At 53.8% G+C, this 23,032-nt stretch overlaps 1 protein-coding gene across 1 annotated transcript in view; it reads left to right on the top strand.

The window, feature by feature from the left end:
• Nucleotides 1-17,767, top strand: part of NUP214 (nucleoporin 214) — a 47,839-nt gene extending 30,072 nt beyond the window's left edge. The window contains exons 28-36 of the mRNA XM_054393636.1: nt 1,720-1,793; nt 3,631-5,364; nt 6,903-6,973; nt 7,930-8,086; nt 9,706-9,855; nt 12,498-12,669; nt 15,384-15,526; nt 16,320-16,344; nt 17,572-17,767. Of these exons, the coding sequence (XP_054249611.1) occupies nt 1,720-1,793; nt 3,631-5,364; nt 6,903-6,973; nt 7,930-8,086; nt 9,706-9,855; nt 12,498-12,669; nt 15,384-15,526; nt 16,320-16,344; nt 17,572-17,605 (2,560 nt within the window). The 3' untranslated portion in view covers nt 17,606-17,767. The remainder of the gene's footprint in view (nt 1-1,719; nt 1,794-3,630; nt 5,365-6,902; nt 6,974-7,929; nt 8,087-9,705; nt 9,856-12,497; nt 12,670-15,383; nt 15,527-16,319; nt 16,345-17,571) is intronic.
• Nucleotides 17,768-23,032: the final 5,265 nt, after the last annotated feature.

Below are 23,032 nucleotides of genomic sequence, written 5' to 3'. Positions count from 1 at the left end.
AGATGACCTTTGAGGGTCCCTTCCAAGCTGATGCTCTCTGCAGTGCAGCAGAACAGATTCCATGTTTTCGGCCTGAAAAGCCAAAGTCTGTTGGTGAAGGTGACTAGAGAATCCCCATTCCATCTGCTGATTTACATAACAGCACCAAGCCAGGCACATGTTCTGAACATGAAGCTATTCTGAAACCTCTTTTGGAGTGCTTTGTTCAGGGATGACAAACAGATTTTTTGGCTCATACCTTGTGTTTTGGGGAGAGGGAGGGCTCCTTAGAAATGGTTGTTTGAAGTTCTGCACATCTACCTAATACTGAAGTGAATTTCCCTTCATGAAGGGGGATGACATGAAATATTTCAGAGCACACATGCTGTCAGATCACAGCATCACAGAGTGGTAGGAGTTATCCAGTCCAACCCCCCTGCCAGAGCAGGGTCACCCAGGGCAGGGCACACAGGAACACATCCAGGTGGGTTTGGAAAGTCTCCAGAGAAGGAGACTCCACAACCTGTCTGGGCAGCCTGCTCCAGGGCTCTGCCACCCTCACAGAGAGAAAGTTTTCCCTTCTGTTCCCATGGCACGTCCTCTGCTTCAGCTTGCCCCCAGTGCCCCTTGTCCTGTCCTTGCACAACCCTGAGCAGAGCCTGGCTCCATCCCTGGCTCCTTTGCTCCAAGCCCCAGCTCCCTCAGCCTGGCCTCACAGGGAGATGTTCCACTGCCTGCAGCAGCTTTGTGGCTCTGTGCTGGACTCTCTCAAGCAGTTCCCTGAGGTCCTTCTTGAACTGAGGGACCCAGAACTGGACACAGGATTCCAGATGTGGCCTCAGCAGGGCAGAGTAGAGGGGGAGGAGAATCTCTCAGGAGCTATTGGAAAGCAGATGGCTGCTTGCTTTCAGCCTTAATCATTTCTCTACAAGTTTGTCAAGTGGATGTTACCCAAACACCTTGCTGTGCTCTTCAAAGGGCTGAAATTGTCCTCTTGAGAGGTGGAAATGCAAAATGCAGACAAGCCCTGCCTTTGTCCCAGGCTGCAGTGCCTCTAAACCATATGCTACAGCCAGTGCTGTTGTCAGTGATGTCTTAGTTACACATCCTGACTTCTGTATCAGCAGCTGCTCTCTGAGAATCAGAGAGAGCTTAAAAAGCCTCAGGGAATGAAGGTCTCTGGAGGTCCCCAGTGCTCATTAGGAAGGATCACAGATTTCTGCAAGGCAGAATGCTTTTGGTGGGGAGCAGTGCTGGAAGATTGTGGGTTCTGTCTTGCTGTGAGCAGTCTGCTTTGTGCCAGGTGCTGGCATCCAGTCGTTCCCTCTTGTGCACTGCTTCACCTTCTAGGACCCAGCAATAAACTCCACTCAGCACTGTGGCTTCTGCTCTTGCTGCTCTGCCAAAAACTGTTAGGATTTGGTGTGAGATCTTCAGCTGCTGAGCTGAATGGGGCAGAAATACTCAGCAGAGAGGAAAGAACACAGGAGGATGAGGGGTGGTCAAAACACTTTGAGCTCTGGCTCCCTTTAACCCTTTAAGAGCCTTGCCAGAGGGAAACAAATGGTGGAGCCCAGTCTGTGTGCAAGCTTCTTTCAGTTTAGTTGTTGGAGAAGCTCTTCTAGTGCAGGGCTTTGTGCAGGCCTGTCCTGGAAGTCTCAGGGCTGGCTTAATCATGGGGTTGGAAGTCTCAACCCTTTGAGCTAAGTGTTCTTCTTTCCCTTTCTCCTCCTTTCCTAGGTCTGGATTTACTTTTGGTGGTGTCACATCAGCTGCTTCATCACCAGCCCTGCCCAGCCTTGCTTCCTCACAAGGTGAGCTTGGAAGAGTGTCCAAACAGCTCTTCCCTGCTGAGAGAACACTTCCTGCTCCTTGGTTCTGCAGCTCTGTTATTGAAGCTGCAGCTTCTGCACTAAGACTCTGTACACCTGCTGGGTAATGCCCTGGAACATACAGAAATTGAGGCCACCTGCCCTTCACTTAAGAGCAAGCAAAATATTTGCTGCCAGGAGGTAGTAATTTAAGGCAAGGGCAACATCTGCAGCTGTTTCCTCTGCTTGCTCTTCAGCTGTAGATTTGAAGTTGCCAAAGGTGGTTTGACACCAGGGTGTGAAACACTGGAACAGGTTCAGAGATGGTTGAGACCCCATCCCTGGAGACATTCAAGGTCAAACTTGATGGGGCCCTGGGCAGCCTGCTCTAGCTGGAGATGTTCCTGCTGACTGCAGGGATGTTGGCTAAGATGACCTTTGATGACCCTTCCAAGCTGGTGCAGTCTGTGATTCTGTGCTTAGGTGGAACAAGCATTTGGTAATGGGAGGGGGCTGCTTGGGCTGGCTTTGTGCTGCTTCTGCAATGGAGCTGACAGCACGAAGGCTGCTTTCCTGTTCCAGAGGTAGCTCACACTTGCCCAGTCAGGAAAAAGGGCACTGCTACATCTGCTTTGTCATGCTTGTGAAGTTTTTTGGCCCTTATTTTCAGTCTTGCAAAAGAAGGTTTGGTCCTAAACTCACTTCCAATGCTTACTGGTTGCTCTTAACCAAAGGTGTCACCTCTGCTTACAAACCCTGGCTTGCTTCTAGCCTTAAACCATCACAGCCCAGCCATGCTGCTCATGCTCTGTTAGCAGAGAACTGATTTGGCTTAAAACTGGAAGATTCGGTTAACAGAAGAGCTTAGGTAAAGAAATGGTGATGAGAGGAGGAGTGGGAGGTACAGGAGGAGGCAGCCCTCTAAACCTCAGCCTTTGGAGGGCAGTTGCTTCATGCTCCTCCATCAAGGGCTTGCAGCACCTTTGCTGGTGATGGAAGAACAACAGAAGGAATTTCAGTGCCTCAGGAGGAAATAAATACCCAATTCAGTGTCTGTTGCTAAAATACTTCAATACAGAGTAAAACATGAGGAGAATCCCAGCTGTGTTAGGAAGCTTTTGCTCTTCGTTACTTGATCTCCATGCAGCTTTCCTGTCTAAATCAGCCCAAACACCAAGGGCAGTGCCTTCAAGTCACAACTTGTGTGGGTTTGGTGCTCAGAAATCAACTACACCAAATGAAATCAGTTTGGCTCTGTTGTGTATCTCACAAGTGGAACTGCTTGGGCAATTACTTTTGAGAGTTTTTGTCTCTCTCTCTTTCTCTCTCTTTCAAAGCTGCAGGCTGCATAGGAACTGGTTGGTGGTCTATAAATAGTTGAGGTTGTAAAGAAAGATTTGGCTTTTCAAGTGCCAGAAAAGTTCTTTTTATGACCCAAACTCTGTTCTGAGCCATTGGTTTAAACAGTTTTCTAATGACTGTTGGGGAACTGTTTAGCTGAGGCAAGGAAGGAGTGGAAATGCTGCCAGCAGCAAATGTCTCTATCAGACTGGTGAGATGGGAGCCAAAGGCTGACACTGTTTGTACTCCAAGAGAAGGATGGTTAAGTGGAGGCTGTGACATGAGAGTCACTGCAACCCTGTCCCCAAAGGCTTCAGCTGTCACTGCTGTCTCCTGAGTGCAGATGGAAGTGGCAGTTACCTGATGGGCAGAGGCTTTGTAGCTGTGAGGCAAGAGCAGTATCTGATGGTCTGGGAAGCACTAAAGCCTGCAGATGTTGTGAGTGAGGAGTCAGCCTGGCTGTAACTCACTGTGAAACTTCTGTCTCTCTCCCTGACAGCTCCTGCTAAAGAATCCACCCAGGCAGATTCACCTTTACTTGCTGGGACTTCCAAGTTTGGAATCATGCCTGAGAACTCCTTTGCTTTTGGCTCTGTCAAGCCAGCAAGTGCTCCAGGAGCCTTAGGAGGAAGTAGCACCTCAGCAGATGGCACCCAGGCAACCAAGCCTGCTGCAGCAACATCCTCTGCTCCCTCCACAGCCCCTGCCAAGCTGGACATCCATCCATCTAAACCAGGAGACCACTTGGTTCAGAGCAGTCTAGCTGGGGAAACTCTAGGGAGCTTCTCAGAACTACGGGTTGGGCCAGCAGATGACAGTGCCAAGGCCAGCACTAAAGCAGCAGCAGCTACCAGTGCTGCAGGATCACAGCCAGCTAAAATGTCTGCAATAGCTTCTGGGTTTGCTTTTGGTGCACCCCTGGCATTGGGAAAAGCTGGAGAAGCTGCTTCAACATCAGCCTCCTCTGCTGGCACAGCAGCCCCAGCCGTCAGCACCAGCGCCACAAGCAGCCTCTTTGGCAGTGTCCAGATAACCAGCCCAGGGTCTTCTGGGGTGTTTAACCTTGGAGGCTCTGGTGGCAGCAAACCCACTTTTTCCTTTGGGATTCAGCCAGTAACCAGCCTGAGCACATCCACCTCTCCCCCTGCTTCAACCTCCATCTCATGTGGAAGCTTCTCGAGTTCATCACAACCTGCTGCCCCTGCTGCATCTTCTGCCAAGGTTGCAGGGGATGGCAAATCCCCTTCTGGGCCAGAAAAGCCATCTGAGAGTGAAGCTGCAGCAGCTGGCTCTTCACCTCCAGTCACACAGTCACCACTGCCACCCCTGGAGGCCATTAAAGAGCCCTCTGTGCCCCAGGCCCCAGCTGGGGACAGCAGCTCTGCAGGCTCTGCCACCCTGTCAGCAGCACCTCCTGCTGCTGCTGCTGCCCCCACAACTGATCTGAAGGCAGCAGTGCCAGCAGCTGGCTCTGCACCTGCCCCCCCAGATCAGAATGTCTCAGCCACCACCTCCACACCAAACCTTGCCTCTCCTGCAGGAGCCACCAGTGTGCTGGCTGCCAGCTCTGATGCTGCTGCCAGTGCTCAGAGCGCAGCTCTCGGGGCCTCTGTCTTTGCCCCCACCTCTGCAGGCTCCTCAGTGTTCTCTCAGCCCCCGAGCTCCAGCTCCTCTGGCTCAGCATTTAGCCAGCCTGCAGGTGACACAGGTGCCACTCCTTCCACCCCTGCTGTCTTTGGGCAGCTGCCAGCAGGTACCACAGCATCCTCCCCCTTTGGGCAGCTGCCCACCAGTACCTTGGCCACTGCCACTGCCACCACACAGGCTGCCAGCTCAGGCTTTGGGACTTCTGCCTTTGGCACCACCACCACAGGGGGCTTTGGGCAGCCAGCCTTTGGACAAGCACCAGCCTTTGGGCAGCCAGCCAGCAGCTCTTCAGGTGGATTTAACTTCAGCCAGTCTGGCTTTGGGACAGTGCCAGCCTTTGGGCAGCCAGCAGCTTCCACAGCAGCCTCCAGCAGTGGCAATGTTTTTGGGGCAGCAGCTAGCACCAACAGCTCCAGCTCCTTCTCCTTTGGCCAGCCCTCTGCCAGCACTGGAGGGGGCTTGTTTGGCCAGAGCAGCCCTCCTGTCTTTGGGCAGGGCACTGCCTTTGGGCAAGGAGGCTCAGTCTTTGGCAGCACTGTTACTACCACAACCTCATCTGCTGGCTTCAGCTTCTGCCAGGCTTCAGGTAAGGGCAAAGCTGGTGGCCCAGCAGTGCTGGAAATCCACCCAGCAGAGTGTCCCTGGGGAAGGGAGGATGGGGTTGGACTCAGTCCTCTTAAGGTCTCTTCCAACTAAAATGATTCTGTGACTATCTATGCCTCTGAGGGCTTGCACAGACCCCAGGCAGTCTCCTTTTGTTCTGGGGATTATTTTTTGGTTTGGTTTGGGTTTTGGTGGTGTTGTTTGTTTTTTGTGGGTTTTTTTGTTTTGTTTTTTTTTTTTTCTTCCCAAGCCTTTTCCAGCCTTCAGAGACTTCCAGAGTCCTTGGTGATAATAGAGGCTGTGGATTTCCAAAGAGGAAAAGCTAATTAGACTCCTTTAATTAAAACTGGTGGCACTGCAGGCAAACTGCTTGCTCTTTTTAACTACAGGAACTGGAGAATAGTTACAAAGGAGGGGAAGTGAACTCTGCTTGAGCGTTTGCTAATTCTAGCAGTGCAAGTTCTGGTATAGAATGCACACTTGAAGTGGGGACTGGAATGGGGAGTTCTGGGGTTAGTCAAAAGAGCCTCTAGGTAGCAGAACTGAGATCTCCTGCATGAGGGTGATCAGAACACCAGGCTGCTTGTTCCTGCCTTGTAGCATGAACAGAAACCCAACCTCTGCTTTCATTAGCAGCAATCCCCCAAGGGAAAAGGTTTGGGGTTTTTAAATTTTCTGTTTGATCTGCAGCTGGCCAAAGAGAAAAGGAGAAGGACTTTTCACCTGACCTTTCAGTGAGGTTTATTCTTTGGATCTTGGCACAGCCTTTTAAATTTGTCCAGCCTAGATAGGTTTGCTAAGATCATTTCTGTCTCTGTGGTTTGGGGTGGGAGACCTGTCCTCTCCATGCTCTGGCCTAGTGTCCTCTCCCTGCATTGTCTTATCTCCTACAAATCATTCTGGTGGACTTATTTCCTGGCATGCATTAAGAAGAGTGTGGCCAGCAGGTCAAGGGAGGTTCTTCTCTCCCTCTGTTCTGCCCTGATGAGGCCACAGCTGGAGTTACTTGGTCTAGTTCTGAGCTTCCCTGTACAAGAGGGACAGGGAACTGCTGGAGAGAGTCCAGCAGAGGCTATGGTGATGCTGAAGGGACTGGAACATCTGACTGAGGAGGAAAAGCTGAGAGCCCTGGGGCTGTTTGGTCTGGAGAAGAGAAGGTTGAGAGAGCATCTGATCAGTGTCTGTAAATACCTGAGGGGTAGGGGGCAAGAAGGTGCCAGGCTCTGTTTGGTGGTGTCCAGCAACAGGACAAGGGGCAGTGAACATAGACTGGAACCCAGGAGGTTCCACCTCAACAAGGGAAGAAATTCTTTGCTGTGAGGGTGCTGGAGCCCTGGAGCAGGCTGCCCAGAGAGGTTGTGGAGTCTCCTTCTCTGGAGAATTAAGGCTCACCTGGATGTGTTCCTGTGTGACCTGCTCTAGGTTGTCCCTACTTTAGCAGGGGGTTGGACTGGGTGATCTCCAGAGGTCCTTTCCAACCCCTACCACTCTGTGACTGCTTTTCCTTTCTTCTCTTAACAGGGTTTGGTTCTAGCAACACAGGTTCTGTGTTTGGGCAAGCAGCTAACACTGGAGCCACTGTCTTTGGCCAGGCAAGTACTGAGAGCAGCAAGAGGCTGCTCTGCAGAGTGCAGGGGCTCAGGCTTCCCTGCCTGCTTCTGGTAGATCAACAAAACAAAGAGAGGTTTTGGCCTGCTCAGTAAAACTTTCCCAGTCCCTGAAGATATTTGCCATTGAAGTGGGCACCAAAGCACCACCACCTGGGCAAATGGTATAGGAGAGGCAAAGATTTTATCACATGCAGGGTAAGATAGAGCTGTGGAAAAGTCACCTTCCATGCAGGGTGGGGAGTGGACACTGTAGGGCAAGTTTCCAAGGCAATTCTGTACCATAAACAAGATTTAAGACACAGTAGAATGGATTCCTGGGTTCAGTTTTGGGCCTCTCACTCTGAGAAGGACATTGAGAGGCTGGAGCAGGACCAGAGAAGGGCAGCAAAGCTGGGGAAGGGTCTGGGGAGAGCAGCTGAGGGACTTTGGGGTTGGTTAGTCTGGAGAAAAGGAGGCTGAGGGGAGACCTCCTTGCTCTCTGCAGCTCCCTGAAAGGAGGCTGGAGCCAGGGGGGGCTTGGCCTCTTCTCCCAAAGTAACAAACGAGAGGAAAAGAGGAAACAGCCTCAGGTTGCGTCAGGGGAGGTTTAGGTTGGACATGAGGAACAATTTCTTCACTGCAAGAGTGGTTAAGCCCTGGAACAGGCTGCCCAGGGAAGTGGTGGGGTCCCCATCTCTGGAAGTGTTCAGAACAGATGCAGCTGTGGTGCTGAGGGGCATGGTTCAGTGGGGGGCTTGGCAGGGTTAGGTTAACTGAATGATCTTGGAGGTCTTTTGCAGCCTGGGTGATCTCTGAAGGTTTCACTGCATGATGTGTTGAAGCTTCCTGCTTCATCAGCCCCTTCCTGCAGAACAGACCAGGCAGGCACCTCAGCCTTGGGGGCATCTGCTGCTTTCACTTCACTTAAATCCCTTTTCTTGGATCTTTTTGTGTTCTAGCAGCCATCTTCTTCTAGTGGAAACCTGTTCGGAGCTGGAAGTGGTGGGAGAAGTGGAGGCTTCTTCAGTGGTTTGGGAGGAAAGCCAAGTCAGGATGCAGCCAATAAGAATCCCTTCAGTTCCTCCAGTGGAGGATTTGGATCTGCAGCTTCCCAGAGTAAGTGAGCAAAGCAAGGATACAAAATGTGCTGTGATTCCCATCTGCTTCTGGCATCCCATCTGCTTTGCTGACTTGAGCTGTCCTTCAGGAAATGCTCTGTTTTCATGGAAGGCTTCTGAGGGTGTAGGAGAGCCAGGCAGTGTGTACTATGTGGTATCCCAGGGTGAGCCAGAGACTGCACCAGGTGTAATCCCAAGGTTTTCTTCTGCTTTTATGGAAACCAAGTAGGGAAGCCACTGAAGCAACTGGAATAAGATGGATTGAGATGAGACTTTAGCAAGAAATTCTCCCCCATGAGGCACTGGAACAGGTTGCCCAGGAAGTGTTCAAAGCCAAGCTGGATGAGGCCTTGAACAACCTGATTTAGAGGGAGGTGTCCTTGCCCATGGCAGGGGGTTGGAGCTGGATGATCTTTGAAGTCCCTTCCCAAACCTAGGTGAAGGACACCTTAAAGCTACCCACAGCTTCCTCTGCACCAGGGGCTTCAAAGGACTATGAAGATTTTCTTCTAGAAGCTGTAAAGGATTAACTCAGTGCCAGAAGTGATCTCTGTTAGTCTAAACAGTTTTGGGTTTAGTGCTAGAGTCCAGTTCAAGCCTTTAGCCTGGAGTTTTCTGAGCTTCCAGGTGCTGGGAACACTCAGATGTGAGCTGAGCTCTGTGTGTGCCATCATCTGCTGCAGCAATTGGTGTGAAATGCCAGCAGGGCTTTTTTGTCTGCAGCTCTTGCAGATCTGAGCTTGCCACATGAGTTTGTCATAAAAGCTGTTCACAATCATCTCTTAAGTGAGAAAAAATGATTCCATGTTATTGCCTGAGGCTGCCCAGCTTCACTATTTCACCACTTGTGGTTTGACAGAAGGGGTGGGGTCCAGCAGATAGGAAGGAGGATGCAGAGGTAGAGGAGCAAAGGGAAGCTGCAGAATTAGCTGCAAGTGGCTAGAATTAGCACTTCAAGTGCTGGGAGAGCCAAAGCCATTTATTTGATTGCTTCTTTTAATGATCCATTGGGACTGCTGGTCCAGGTCAGTCCTCTGCCCCTGCTGATGTAGTCCTTTACAGCAGTGCTGCCAGAAAGCAGATGGTTCACCAGAGGAGAGCTTCAGTTCCTCTCTGTCCTGCCACTACTGCTACAACTCAGTGCAGCCTTGTGAAAACTCTTCCCCAGTGAGGCTGGAGCAGTGTGGCTGCTGCTCTAAGGTCCTGTCAGGTAGTCAGGTGAAGAAATGCTGCCCGGGACAGCTGAGCAGCTCCCACTCTGCTGCACTGATGTTTGTGTTGTCACCAGAGGCTGATTCTAGCTGCTGTGATTTCTGAGTGGCTGCAGCACAGGATGCAACTGAAGCAATCCTCCATCAGTGTGATTTGCTAGGCTGTAGCAATAAAGGGTTGGTGAGGATCCATCTGCTGCAGAATGGATCTTGGTGGGGACTGCAGAGCCCTTTAGGAGCAGGGGAAAAGTCTTCCCTCTGCAGAGTGCTGCTCTCAGTGTGGTGTTGATCTTATGCCTGGGGAAGTAAAAGCTGCTTCCCTTTCTTCTGGTGCAGTTAGTGAAGTGTGCTGTAGAATGTTGTCTATTTTGAGCTTCTCAAGTCTCCTTCTTCCTCTCCTCCCCAGATTCTTCCAACTTGTTTGGCAACAGTGGAGCGAAGACTTTTGGATTTGGCAGCTCATCTTTTGGAGAGCAGAAGCCTGCAGGGACTTTCAGCTCTGGTGGTGGCAGTGTGGCCTCCCAAGGCTTTGGGTTCTCCAGTCCAAACAAAGCAGGTACTTTGTTAACCCCCACCCCCCACACACCCCCTGATCTGTCAGGTCCTGAGTGCTCTGCCACACAGAGATCTGCAGGCTGCACCTGGGACAGGGACAATGAAAGCAAAAGAGCTGATGGCTTAGGGAATGGAGCTCCAGCTGGGGGAGTCAAGGCAGGGATTTCCAAGCTCTTGTGCAGAGAAGCATCTAGGCAGCTGCATTCTCAGGTGGTCATTCCAGAAATTTCCATTGCAGCTGCAGAGCAGAGAGCTGCATGAATTAGTTGTGTGCTGTCCAATGAAGAGTGCAGAACATGGAGCTGAAAATCTTCCTCCTAGTTTAGATGCTTCCTTGGGATATTCTCTCCCAAGCTTCACTCTGGAGAGTTTCTAACCCTTTTTGTCCCCATGTCTTCATCTGAGTTGAATGCTCAGGAGTCTGCAGTGGGCAACACCCTCATGAAATTCCTATCAGGCAGGCTTCAGGTCCTGCTCTTGACACCAGGCTGGCCTGTCCCCATCACTTCCTCCTGTGGTGCTGATGGAGTCAATCAAATCAAATACTGGAAACCTCACCAACCTTCTTGACTTCTTCCTGTCATCTGCCCAGAGAAAGAGCCACAGAGGCAGTGGTGACTGTGATCTGCTCATTACAACTGAGTGGCCATGTGGTAATCCCCTGGCAGAAGTGGAGACCCAGAGAGTCAGGCAGGGCAAAGCTTTTCTCCTCTGTCTTCAGACTGCTCTTACAGTGGACATTGATGAAGATTGGTTCTGCAACCAGCATGGCTGCTGAGATTCATCACTGGGGAAAGCAGAGGAACTTGGTCATTCTTGAAGTTGTCTTGAGACTGTGGTGCTCAGAAGCTCCCTGTGGAGAAGCTGTGAGAGGAAGCACTCTGCTGTGACAGGAGCTGTGCTCTCCTGCTGCTGAGGTGCCTGAGAGCATGGTGGTGGTGGTGCTGTCAGATCCTGCATCCCACCTGGCAGCAGACTGAGCCTCTTGCCTTGGGCATACCTCCTGTCTGTTGGCTTTGCTAGAGCAGGAGAAAGGCCCTGCTGAAGGAAGCTCTTCTTTCCCTCACCCAGTGACTCTCTCCTTGCTTTTGATTATTTTGGTGTCAAGAGGCTCATGCAGGGAGCCTCAGATCCTTCCCTCCTCTGCTCAGTGTTGCAGTGAGTGCTGGTCAGCTGCAGGCTGGTTTGATTTGAATCTCCTTTTGTCCTGATTCCACTACTTGAGAAGACAAATGTGTGCTGAGCAAAGCTCCAGCCCCTGTGCTAAATCCTCTGACTTCTAGAGACAAGGAGCAACAAGATCCCTGCTCTGTGTGTGAATAATTCAGGTCTAGCATTTATTTTTTCCAGACCTTTTGTGTTTACAGCCAAGCAGTATCCATTACCTTGGCACTGGCTGGAATTTCACCCAGGGGATTCAAGTGTGTGCTGCTGTCCCCCCCTCAGCCCTGGGCAAACAGAAGGGCAGGTGTCCTTCATGTTCCACTCTGGCAATTAGAGACAGGCCAAGGATGGCAGCAGATGAACACAGGAGGAAATCATCTGGGGAGGAGGCAGGAGGCAGCTAAAGTGAGAAGAGAAATTGACAAGAGTTCAGTTCTTGATTCCCTGCAGGAATTGTGCAGTTCCACTGACCTGCCCCTTCAGCACTGCATCTCCATTCCCACCCTTCCAACCAGGAGTAGCTAATGCTGCACCTCCTCAGCCTTTCTGCAGCCCTTCAGCACCAAGCTTGCTCTCTAATCTCTGCTCAGAAGAGATGGAGGGCACCTGCCCATGGCTCTGGGGGCTTCTGCCAGCTTAGACACTTGGCATCAACAAGTTCTGCCCACAGGAAACGTGTAGCTCCCTCCAGAGCTTTAGATCAGGAACCAGAGCAGAACACTGCAACCAGACCACAGCAGGAGCTGTTCCCCAAGCTGGCCTTGTAGCTCCCTCCAGAGCTTTAGATCAGGAACCAGAGCAGAACACTGCAACCAGACCACAGCAGGAGCTGTTCCCCAAGCTGGCCTCCGCAGGAGACTTGTTCTGCATTGTGCTGTGCTGCTCCTTTGGGGAGTGACTTCCTGAGGAGGTGATGAGCAGAGCTTTGCTTTCAGTGTGACTGCAGAAGCCAAGCTTTTCTCTGCTGAGCTGAGGAGTGTCAGGGTTCTGCTGAAGGAGAAATGAGTCACAACAATAAAAGGATCAGTCTGAACCCCCCAAATTCTCATTGATATCCCCTAAAAGCCTCATGAAACCCCCAAAATGTCCCATTGACCCCTCCAAAAACCTCATGAACCACCCCCAAATTCTTAGTGCTATCCCCCCCAAAGCCTCATGAACCCCCCAAATGCTCCAACTCCCCTCCCCCCAAAACCTCCTGAACCTCCTTTAAAAACCCAAAACAAACCAAATCTCACAAACCTCCCAAGAATCTCATTGACCCCCCTCCCCAAAAAAAATCAGGGTGCAACCCAGGCCCCCCCAGGCTGGGAGCTGTGCCCCTGTGCTGACTGGAGCCAGCCCCACTCTGGGGTCTGCCTGCTGGGAGCAGTGGAGGTCAGTTCTGCAGCTCTCTTCATGTGCTCCTCTTGTCCCTTTCTCTCTTTGTTTTGTCGTCTTTGTTTGTTTGTTTGTTTTGTTTGCCTCTGTTTTGCTCAGGTGGCTTCGGTGCTGCTCCAGTGTTTGGCAGCCCTCCCACTTTTGGGGGGTCCCCTGGGTTTGGAGGGGTGCCAGCATTCGGTTCAGCCCCAACCTTTTCAAGCCCTCTGGGCTCAACGGGAGGCAAAGTGTTCGGCGAGGGCACGGCGGCGGCCAGCACCGGAGGATTTGGGTAAGCTGAGCCCAAAGCCCAGCTGCTGGCATGGCAAAGCACTGCTGGGTTTGGCTTCCCTCGGGGTTAAGCTGAGGGACAGAGCCTAGGGTTGATTGCTGAGCCCTCAAAGGCCTGGGCTGGGCTGGGTTTGCTCTTCAGTTAAAAGACAAACCCCCAAACAGGCAGGAAGTTCAGGCTTGGAATTGTCAGGGTTGGAAGGGAGCTCAGGGATCATCCAGTTCTAACTCCTCTGCCATGGGCAGGGAGATTTTCCATTAGATCAGGTTGCCCAGAGCCACATCCAGCCTGCCCTTAAAAACCTCCAGGGATGAGGCTTCCACCACCTTCTCAAAGGAAGTCTCCTCCTTTGGAGGTCCCTTCCCATCCTGACCGTGCTGTGGTTCTGTGAAATCTTTCTGCCCCTTGGCTCTGCTCAGCCCCCAGCTTCAATCCTGCCTCCAGGTCTGCTGTCCCCAGCAGAAGGAGGACACAGAGCTGGGGGAGTGAGTCCAGAGAGGCCACAAAGATGATCCAAGGGCTGGAGCAGCTCTGCCGTGAGCACAGGCTGAGGGAGCTGGGGGTTCAGTCTGGAGAGGAGAAGACTCCAGGGGAAGGCTGCAGAGGAACTTTTCCTGAGGGTGTCTGAGACAGACCAAGGGGAAATGGTTTGGAGATGAGGCAGAGCAGGGTTAGAGTGGAGCTGAGGAAGAAGCTCTTCAGTGTGAGGGTGGTGAGACTCTGGAATAGGCTGCTCAGGGAGGCTGTGGCTGCCTCCTGCCTGGGGGTGTTCAAGGCCAGGTTGGATGAGGCCCTGAGCAGCTGAGTCTGGTTGAGAGGTGTCCCTGGGCATGGTGGGAGGTTGGAGCAGATGATGTCTGAGGTCCCTTCTAACCTGAGCCATTCTGGGATTCATTTCAGTGCTGAAATTCTGGTGGATCTCTAGTTGTAGAGATTGGGGAAGAGAGGAAATGGGAATCATCTTGCAAACATCTAAGGAAATGCAGAAGTAATTAACCACAGCACAAGTAACTAAGGAGAGGACAGGAGGAAACAGCCTCCAGTTGCACCAGGGGAGGGTTAGGTTGGAGATTAGGAAAAGTGCAGGAGTGGTCAGGGATGGGAACAGGCTGCCCAGGGAGGTGGTGGAGTCCCCATCCCTGGAGCTGTTCAGGAAACCTGTGGCCATGGCACTTGGAGCCAGGTTTGATGCCTCAGTGGTGCTGGGTTGATGCTTGGCCTGGATGAGCTTAGAGGTCTTCTCCAGCCTTACTGATTCTGCCCACACTCCAGTCCAAGTCTGATCTTCTGAGAGTTTTCTGAGGAGTTGGATTTTGATTTTTAAACCTTGGAAAGGAGGCAGAATTCTCAGGCAGCTTTCCAGAGCTCCACGTTTTATGCTCCAGTTGAGCTGCAGTACAGGGCAGTGCCCATGCAGCAGTTCCTGCCTGCCTTTCTCTTGACCAAAAAACAGCTCCTGAAACATCCCCAACCCAGAGCAGTTCCTCACCAGTTTGTTGTGTGCTGTCTGGGCTGCCTTCAGTACCACAGCTATTCCAGCTGGGAGCAAATAATCTTTGGCTTCATCAACTAACCTCAAGTGCCTCTCAGTTCTGCTTTGCACAGGAGCTTCACCAAGAAACCTGAAAAATCTGAGCAGGGTAGCTTTGAGTCAGTTGTCACCAGGCAGTTACTGCCTCCTGTCTTTTGGAGGGTTAAAAATTAGCTGCCCATAGCTTGAGCTGCTGCTGCACTTGTGCTGTGCTCTGCTTTTTGCTTCTAGTTGCAGCTGAAAGAAGAAGTTTGAGCCACAAGTTTCCTTTGTCACTTCCCTTTCGAGGGGTAGAAATGATTTGTGTGTTTGCTGGCTTCAGCCTGAGGAGGTGGAGCACTGTAAAAACCTGTCCTGAAACACCAGCCTGGCATCTTGAGGCTCTGCCACAGGCTGCCCAGGGCTGCCTTTCTCCCTGGAGAGGTGTTCAAGGCCAGGCTGGATGAGGCCTTGAGCAACCTGGGCTGGTGGGAGGTGTCCCTGCCCAGGCAGGGGCTTGGAGCTGGATTGACCTCTGAGGTCCCTTCCAACCTAAACCTTTCTCTGAATCTATGAATCTTGCTTCTGCTTAACAAGAAGCACAAAACCAGTTCTGCCCTCCCTGAGAAAGCCACTTTGGTGGTCCTGAGCTGAAGCTGTCTGCATGGTCCATGGGTCAGGAGCCAAACCAGGAGGCCCAGGGGTGGTTGGCAGGAGCAGAGATGCAGAGCCCTGCTGTATGCAGAGGTGATGTCCTTTACCAGCTGAGCTGCTTGTCACCATGCTGCAGGGCTGGCTGTGGCCTGTGCAGCTGTGTTTTGGTGTGGGCTCTGCTGGGGCTGGTTCTGAAGCCTGGGGGAGGGGTGGGCTCAGGGCTGTCACTTCCTATCTGAGGCAGGGGGCCAGGAGCCTGTGTGAGGCAGAGCCTTGCACAGCAATGTGACTGCAGTGAGTGGCAGCCCAGGGGAGGGCTGCTGCTGGCTCAGCTCCAGCACCTCAAATCACAGCACCTTAGGCTGGAGAAGACCTTGCAGATGATCAAGTCCAACCATCCCCCAGCACGAAGCCATGGCCCTCAGCACCACAGGTCTAATCCCCCCTCTCAGGGGGTGTCCCTAGGGAGGGTGCTGTGGGGGTGGAGGCAGACTGGCAGCAGAGGTGAGAAGCTTCCTGCAAATACAAACTGCTCTCTTTGGAACTGCAGGTTTGGTGGCACCAGCAACAGCACAGCATCCTTTGGCACCCTGGCAAACCAGAACACCCCCAGCTTTGGCTCTCTGTCACAGCAGGGGACTGCCTTTGGCACACAGAACAGTGGATTCTCAGCTTTTGGGACAGGTGGAGGAGGTAAGAGAAGCTAAAATGTGATGAAGCCACAGGCCTCATGTCTCCAGTTCTCCCTGGGCCTTGGCTGTGACTCCTCAGCTCCCTGCCCCAAGCCTGCCTGGTGCTGGTGCTGCTGTGGGGAAGGCAGTGTGTGCTGGAGGGCTGAGCTGCAGCCTGGCCTCTGGTGTCCTCTCAGCCTTCAGCTCCTGATTCCATCGCTGATGTGCTGTGTGGCAAGTCAGTAACTTACTCTTCTTCTCCACACCTCCTCAGATTGTTGCTTTCCCCCCTTGTTGTGGAGCTTTCCTTTCCCCTCAGAGACAAGAGGGGGATCTGTGAGCACTTGGTGTGAGAGCAACATCCCCTGCAAACCTGAGCTACACCACCAGCCAGGGCTGGGGCTGAGGGAACTCTGAGAGGCTGCAGCTGCTGGACGCAGGGCTGAGGGCAGGCACTGAGGCTCCTGGCACTGCTGGGCTGTGTCTCAGCTCCTGCATTAAGCACAGAGCCCAGCTGCAGAGAGCAGCTCTCTGTGTTGAGGGAGAGGTGAACAAAGCAGGCAGGTTGTGTGTGGCTGCTGCTCAGAAATGGAGCTGGGTGCTGAGCAGGGAGAGCAGAGCCCTCTGGGCAGCCTGGGAAGTCACTGCCCTTCTGGCTGGAGGTTTGGCTCCCACTCTTTGCCCTTCTCCCTTGCCCTGCCCTAAAGCACTGTGGAGATGTTTTTCCCTCTGTGTGGCAGGGAACACTTACTACAACTCTTGCAGATTCCTTTTGCTTCCTAACAATTCTTCTTCCAATCTTTCCTTTCTTGCAGGGTTTGGGTTTGGAGCCTCTAATACGTGAGTACCATCCTGTGTCTGCCTGGCCTTTAACAATGCCAACAGGAGCAGGGCAGAAGAGCTGAGTGGGTTGCAGCAGCAGCAAACCAGTTCTGTGCCATGCTCCTGGGCTGAGCCCCAGCAGCAGGGGCAGGGAGGGGATTCTGCCCCTCTGCTGTGCTCTGCTGACCCCCCCCTGCAGTGCTGGGGCAGCTCTGGGGTGCTCAGCACAGACAGGGACCTGCTGGAGCAGGGCCAGAGGAGGCCACAGCAGTGCTGGCAGGGCTGGAAGGGCTCTGCTGGGAGGCCAGGCTGAGAGAGTTGGAGTTGTTCAGCCTGGAGAAGGTTCCAGGGAGAGACCTCCTGGTGGCCTTTCACTGCTTCAAGGAGTTGATCAGAACACTGGGGACAGACTTCTGAGCAGAGCCTGTGGTGACAGGACAAGGGGTGAGGGTTTGAACTAAAAGAGGGAAGTTTAGACCAGAGAAAAGGAAGAACTTTTGTACACTGAGAGTGGTGAGCCACTAGCCCAGGCTGCCCAGAGAAGTGGGAGATGCCTCATCCCTGGAAACATGCCAGGGCAGGCTGTCTGGGGCTCTGAGCAGCCTGCTCCAGTTGGGGCTGTCCCTGCTGGCTGCAGGGGGTTGGGCTGGGTGAGCTTTGAAGGTCCCTTCCCACCCAGAGCAGGCTGGGGTTGTGTTCAGGGGTGGCAGTGAGAGCTCCAAGGGCAGGCTCTCAGTGTCTGCTTCCCCAGGAGGTGCACCCTGCACACCAGGGAGACCTTGCAGCTGGATCCTGCCCTTGGCCACCTCTCAGGCACACAATGGCTGTGCTCAGGCTGGCATCAGCTCCATCTGTGGGGCTGAAACAAGCAATGGGATGATGATTTTGAGCTGAAGGGGACTGAGCTGAGCTCTGCCACCTGCCCTGCTGGGTTAGTGTGAGCAGCCTTTGCTTCCCTCTCAGGTGGAGAGTGAATGTCTCTGCAGGTAGTAGCTCTAGAGTAAGTGCAATTACACCCAGAGTAACTACACCTAGTTAGGAGGTGCTGGCACCACCAAAGAGTTCATAGAATGGTTTGGGTTGAAGGGACCTTAAAGATCCTCCAGTTCTACCCCCTGCCATGGGCAGGGCACCTCCTAAGCTGCTGAGAGGAGGGGGACTGGAAGCTTGAGAGCTCTAGGGGATTCATCCTGCCAGAGCCAGACTCAGCACTCACTGTGGTGGTGTTTTTCCCTTGCTCCACAGATCTTCCTCTGGATTTAGTGCATGGAGAAGCTAGGAACATCCTGAACTCCCTGTAGAGCTGTGCTGCAGCTCCTGCCTTCCTGAGTCACCAGCATGCTCAGCACCCCAACACTTTTTCTTTCAAGCACCAGTTCTAGGACTGCTTTGGGGTTGGGTTTTGTTTCCTAAGAAAAAGATTTTGCTTATTTTTGTGTAACTCCTGTTCTTGCTCTGTATTAAACTATTTGTCTTCATGCTCCTTGTCTTGCAAAGATTTCTCTCCCAGTATCTAATCCTGCCTCCAGGTCTGGGGCCTCCAGCAGCAGGAGGACACAGAGCTGAGGGAGTGAGTCCAGAGGAGGCCACAAAGGTGATCCAAGGGCTGGAGCAGCTCTGCTGTGAGCACAGGCTGAGGGAGCTGGGGGTGTGCAGCCTGGAGAAGGCTCCAGGGGAACCTCAGAGCTGCCTGCCAGTGCCTGAAGGGATCCTGCAGGAAGGCTGCAGAGGGAATTTTCCTGAGGGGTCTGAGACAGGCCAAGGGGGAATGGTTTGAAGCTGAGGAAGAAGTTCTTCAGTAGGAGGTGAGACTCTGGCACAGGCTGCCCAGGGAGGCTGTGGCTGCCTCCTGCCTGGGGGTGCTCAAGGCCAGCTGAGAGGTGTCCCTGGGCATGGTGGGAGGTTGGAGCAGATGATCTCTGAGGTCACTTCCACCCTGAGCCATTCTGTGACTGTGGATCCCTGACCTGGAAGAGAGATGTGACCTGGAAGGTCCCCAGTCCCACTCTGGCCTTGGCTTTCTGTTGGTTCCCCCTTGCCTAGCCCAGGAGTGGCCCAGGCTGGTTCCTGAGCTCACCCTGCACATTTCCCTGGGAGGATGCCTGCTTCTCCCAGGCTCCTCAGCAGGGGCTGGGGTTTGCCCTGCTAATTTTAAGTCCAGGATGGGCCACATGCTCATCTCCCTCAAGTGCTAAAACTGAGTCATGTGTGAGCCAGAGGCTTGCTGGAGGAATGGGAAATGAGCTGAGGAGAAGCTGGCACCCTGCAGAAGATGTTCCCATGGCAGTAGCAGGCAGCAAGGGAGTGGGAGGGAAAAGCTCTCCTATTTTTACCTTCCTCTGAGTTTTACAGCACTCAGAAAATGGAACTCAGGTTACAGGGAAAACTTCTGGCCCTTGAATGAGGAGCACGAGCTGCACCCCCAGGCTGTGCTTGGTGGGGTTCTGCTGTCAGCTGGAATCAGAATGGCTCAGCTTGGAAGGGATCTTGGAGGGCATCTGCTCCAAGCTGCCTTTCTTTTTTCTCACATGTTTGGGGTTGTGCTTTTGCTCTGGGCTTCAGTCACCATAACTGGTGACATTCTCAGGTGTTCCTTGACCTGAGTGAGCAAATGTTTGAGAGGATGCCCTGAAGGCCGTGGGCCAAACACTTGCTCTGTTTGATGCACCTTGAATCCTGCCTCTAGTTCTGGTGTCCCCAGCAGAGGGACACAGAGCTGCTGGAGTGAGTCCAGAGGAGGCCACAAAGATGATCCAAGGGCTGGAGCAGCTCTGCTGTGAGCACAGGCTGAGGGAGCTGGAGAAGAGAAGACTCCAGGGGCACCTCAGAGATGCCTGCCAGGACCTGAAGGGATCCTGCAGGAAGGCTGCAGAGGGAATTTTCTTGAGGGTGTCTGGAGATAGGCCAAGGGAGAATGGTTTGGAGCTGAGGCAGAGCAGGGTTAGGCTGGAGCTGAGGAAAAAGTTCTTCAGTGTGAGGGTGGTGAGAGTCTGGCACAGGCTGCCCAGGGAGGCTGTGGCTGCCTCCTGCCTGGGGGTGTCCAAGGCCAGGCTGGATGAGGCCACTGAAAAATGGGGAGCAGAGCCCAAGGAGAGCTTATTTTTAGCTGTCGAGAGGCTCTGCAAGGCTGTGGGCCCTGAGGCTTTCACACCCCCCTGGATTCTGACCCCTGGCCCAGCAGTTGTCCTGTTGGAGACAGCCCCAGGGCCAGGGTCCTTTGTCCCCTCCCTTCCCCCCAGAGCAGAGCCATGCTGGGAAGGCAGCGCTGGAACAGAGGGGAACATTTCCTGAGCTTTGCTGCTGTGGAGGTGGAACAGAGGCTGGGCTGAAGCGTGCCCTCCCAACGTGTTCTCCTTGACTGTCCAACATTCCCTAAGGCCTAGAGGTGAGGCTGCTCTTCTGCTTTTCCTTCCTGGTTATAAATAGCAGCTTGCCCAAAGCATTGACCTTAAATTCTTTGCATTAATCTCCCCTGGCTGTGGCATGTGACACCTCCCAGCCAGGCCCTATCAGCTGTGCTCCCCCAGATAGCTGAGGAAGCTCTGCCATGGAGAGGGTTGGCTTGGCAGGAATGTGGGGCTGGCATGCTGAGCCCATTTCAAGTTGTTCTTTTGGAATGATGGCAGCAGTTGGGAGGTTGTCCCTCCTGTGCTGTTCCCTTCTGGTTGAACCCCAGCTTGAGCAGGGGAGACTGGAGGTGAGGAAGAAATTCTTGACAGTGAGGATGGGGAGACACTGGCACAGGTGGCCCGGGGGGCTGTGGCTGCCCCCTGCCTGGAGCAGCCTGGGCTGGTGGGAGGTGTCCCTGCCCATGGCAGGGGGTTGGAACTGGATGGTCTTGAAGATCCCTTCCAACCCAACCCATTCTGTGACTTTCTGAGCTCTCCCCTCTGCATGCAGGAGTGGTTTCAGACCTTGCCTGCTGATGGATTTCTTGCAAGGCTTCCAAAACCAGGGTTGAGCCAACCCAACCCCCTGAACTCCCTGCCCCTGGGAGCCAGATGCTGCTCCTGGTTTCCATAGTAGCTGCTGGAGGAGCTGAGCAGCAGACAGAGGCTGGTCATGCCCAGGAGCCTCCAGGACCCTCGCAGAAATGCAGCAAAGGCCACTCTGAGAGCTGCATTTTCAGGAGGTGACTGAAGGGCTTGGCAAATGCCTCTGGCCTGGGCTTGCCAGAAGCTGTTAAGGTCTGTCAGCTGCTTTAGGTGGCCTCTGATCTCCTGGCCTCTGTCCATCCTTTTGTGGACAGATGTTCACCCAAGAATGAAGCTACTGCCCCAGACAGCCCTTGGCTTGGCAAAGAAGCCAAGGGCTAAGCAGGCTTGGACTTGTGTTGCCCATGATGGCCAATCCATTGTCCCTGATGGGCAGTCCTCAGATGACTAACAGCAGCTGTTCCATAACTGCTCTGGTGGAGCTTAGCCCTCCCCAGGGAGGTGGTGGAGTCCCCACCCCTGGAGATGTTGAGAAACCTGTGGCCATGGCAGGTGGGGACATGGCTTAGTGGCCATGGTGCTGGGTTGCTGGTTGGACCTAGTGCCATGGTGCAGAGGTGACCAGAGGACAAGTGCTGGTGGTGTCCTTCTGCTGTCAAAGCCAGGAGGGGTCCCAGCTCCTCCTGTGCTGCCAGGGGTGTGTTTGTGTGGTGAGTTTGGGGCTCTCTGAGAGCAGCACCCCGGGGAGGGGTGGTGGAGGTCACAAAAGTGCTGCTGAAAGTGCCAGAGCCTTGCTCCAGCTGCTGGGAGCAGTGATTGAGGCAGGGGTAAGGTGAAGGTAGGTGATGGCTCCACCTCTCCTCCCAGCACCCAGGGGCAGTCTCTGCCCTATCAGGCTTGTCCATGTCCCTGCTGCTGGGGCAGAAGTGACATTTGATTTGCCCCTGTCCTGCCCTTGTGTGTTGCTTCCAGCATTGCTTGCAAGGAGCAAGAATCCTACAAGGAGGCTTTGGCATCAGCCTTGTCTGGTGCCACCCAGGGAATTTCTGTTCCTAGATGAATGTCCTGTGGAGCTCCAGGGGCTGGGGAGAGGCAGGGGCTGAGCAGCCCTTGCTCAGCTGTGAGATGAGCTCCATCCTTCCTCCTCCTCCCAGCAGAGTGAGGTCCCAGGGCCTTGCAGCCATGGAGCAAGGACCAACTCATGCTCAGCAAGAGATGGCTTGGACATGTTGGCACCTGTGCATGGGCTTCTGGCCCAGCTCTGCAGGGCCTGCTGGTTCCACTCAGCCCAGCCCCAGCTTCTTTCTCCACAGCTTCCAGCAGCTCACTGAGTTCCCTCCCTGCACAGTGTCCCTGGCTCCTGCAGCAGCCCCAGGGCTGTTATCACCCACGGGCAGAGCTGCCAGGGCCCTGCACCCCTCAGCACCAGATAAAAGAGGGCCTGGGGGTGATAAAATGAGCAGCTGTGGGTCAAGCTCTGCCCTTGGGCTGCAGGCCTGCCCCATCCCAGTGTTCCATTGCAGTGCTGGAGGAGACCAGCAGCACCATCACACCCCCCCACCATCTCCCATCACCCCCACCTGAGGTAGAGGAAGCAGCAAACTCTGCTTTGCATCAGCAAAGGCCCTGCAAAAAGTCTCCAGCAGGGAGCATGGAGACTGTGGGGTCCCCCCTCAAAGGAAGGAGCTGTTGCCTCAGTCTGCTTAAAAGCAAGGTCAGAAGCTCAGGAAACCAAGTGGCAAAGCCCAGGGTGGTGACTTTTCATTTGTAGGCTCAGCAGTCAGGAGTGCTCTGGCATGAAGATGGATGTTGGTGCAACCTGAAGCAGCAGAACTGGGCTCCACCACCACCCTCCAGGCTCTGCTGGGTTCAGCAGCTGATGTCCTTCCCACCACCCTGACCCTTCTCAGGGGGTTTCCAACGTCTCTGTGCCCACCAGAAGCCACTGGATGCTTTCTGCTGTTTCAGGATGTCACCCAAAGCAGCTGTGAGTTGGCTGGGGGCCCCTTGCCACCCCCCTTCCCTCCCTCCAAAACTGGGACATCTAAATTTAACCTCCTATCAACAGATGAGGCTGGAGAGTTTCCACTGGGGGAAGAAATCCCACTCAGAACCTGTCTTCTCCTCGGGCTCCATCCCTCTGCATTCCTTTCCTCCAGCCATGCCCTCCCATGTGTCTCATTCCTTCCCTTCCCCTCTGTTCCTGGCTTTGTGCCACTCTTGGTGGAGCTTCCCAAAGCAACACTCTGGCTGCTGGTGGCTTAGGTGGGCACCCACCTCACTGGCTCGTGGGTGACAGTGCCAGGTGGAGTGCAAGGTGCCCTTGGTTGGCTGCAGCCTCTCCGGGATACAGCTGCAGGCTCTGGTTTGCTCCAGGGAGGTGCAGCAAAGGGGAGGCATTGGTGTGAGGGGCACCTTGGGGGGAAGGGTCCCACAGGTAAGGGTCCAGCCCTCATGCCCAGGATGTGCTGGGAAAGCCCCAGGAGTGGTGTGGCTCTGCCAGCCTGCCCGGGCAGGAGAGTCCTGGGGTGCTGGGTGGGAGCTGCATCATTTTGGAGCAGACAGAACAAATCTTTGCTGCTTTGTGGAGAAGCCTGGAGGGTGCCAAGGTTGGGCCCTGTGGATGAGGGCTCAGAACAGGAGCTGTGCTGGGTGCTCGGCCCCTGCTCTCCAAAATTCCAGCAGGTTTGTGGAAATCAAGGATCTGGGCATGAAAAAGGTGAGGTGGAAATGATGCCAGCAGCACAGCGTGGGAGCTGGGGGCCAGGGGC

The sequence above is a fragment of the Indicator indicator genome, chromosome 28, assembly GCF_027791375.1.
Source record: "Indicator indicator isolate 239-I01 chromosome 28, UM_Iind_1.1, whole genome shotgun sequence".
NCBI classification, from domain to species: domain Eukaryota; kingdom Metazoa; phylum Chordata; class Aves; order Piciformes; family Indicatoridae; genus Indicator; species Indicator indicator.
This window is presented reverse-complemented; position numbering and strand designations above follow the sequence as displayed.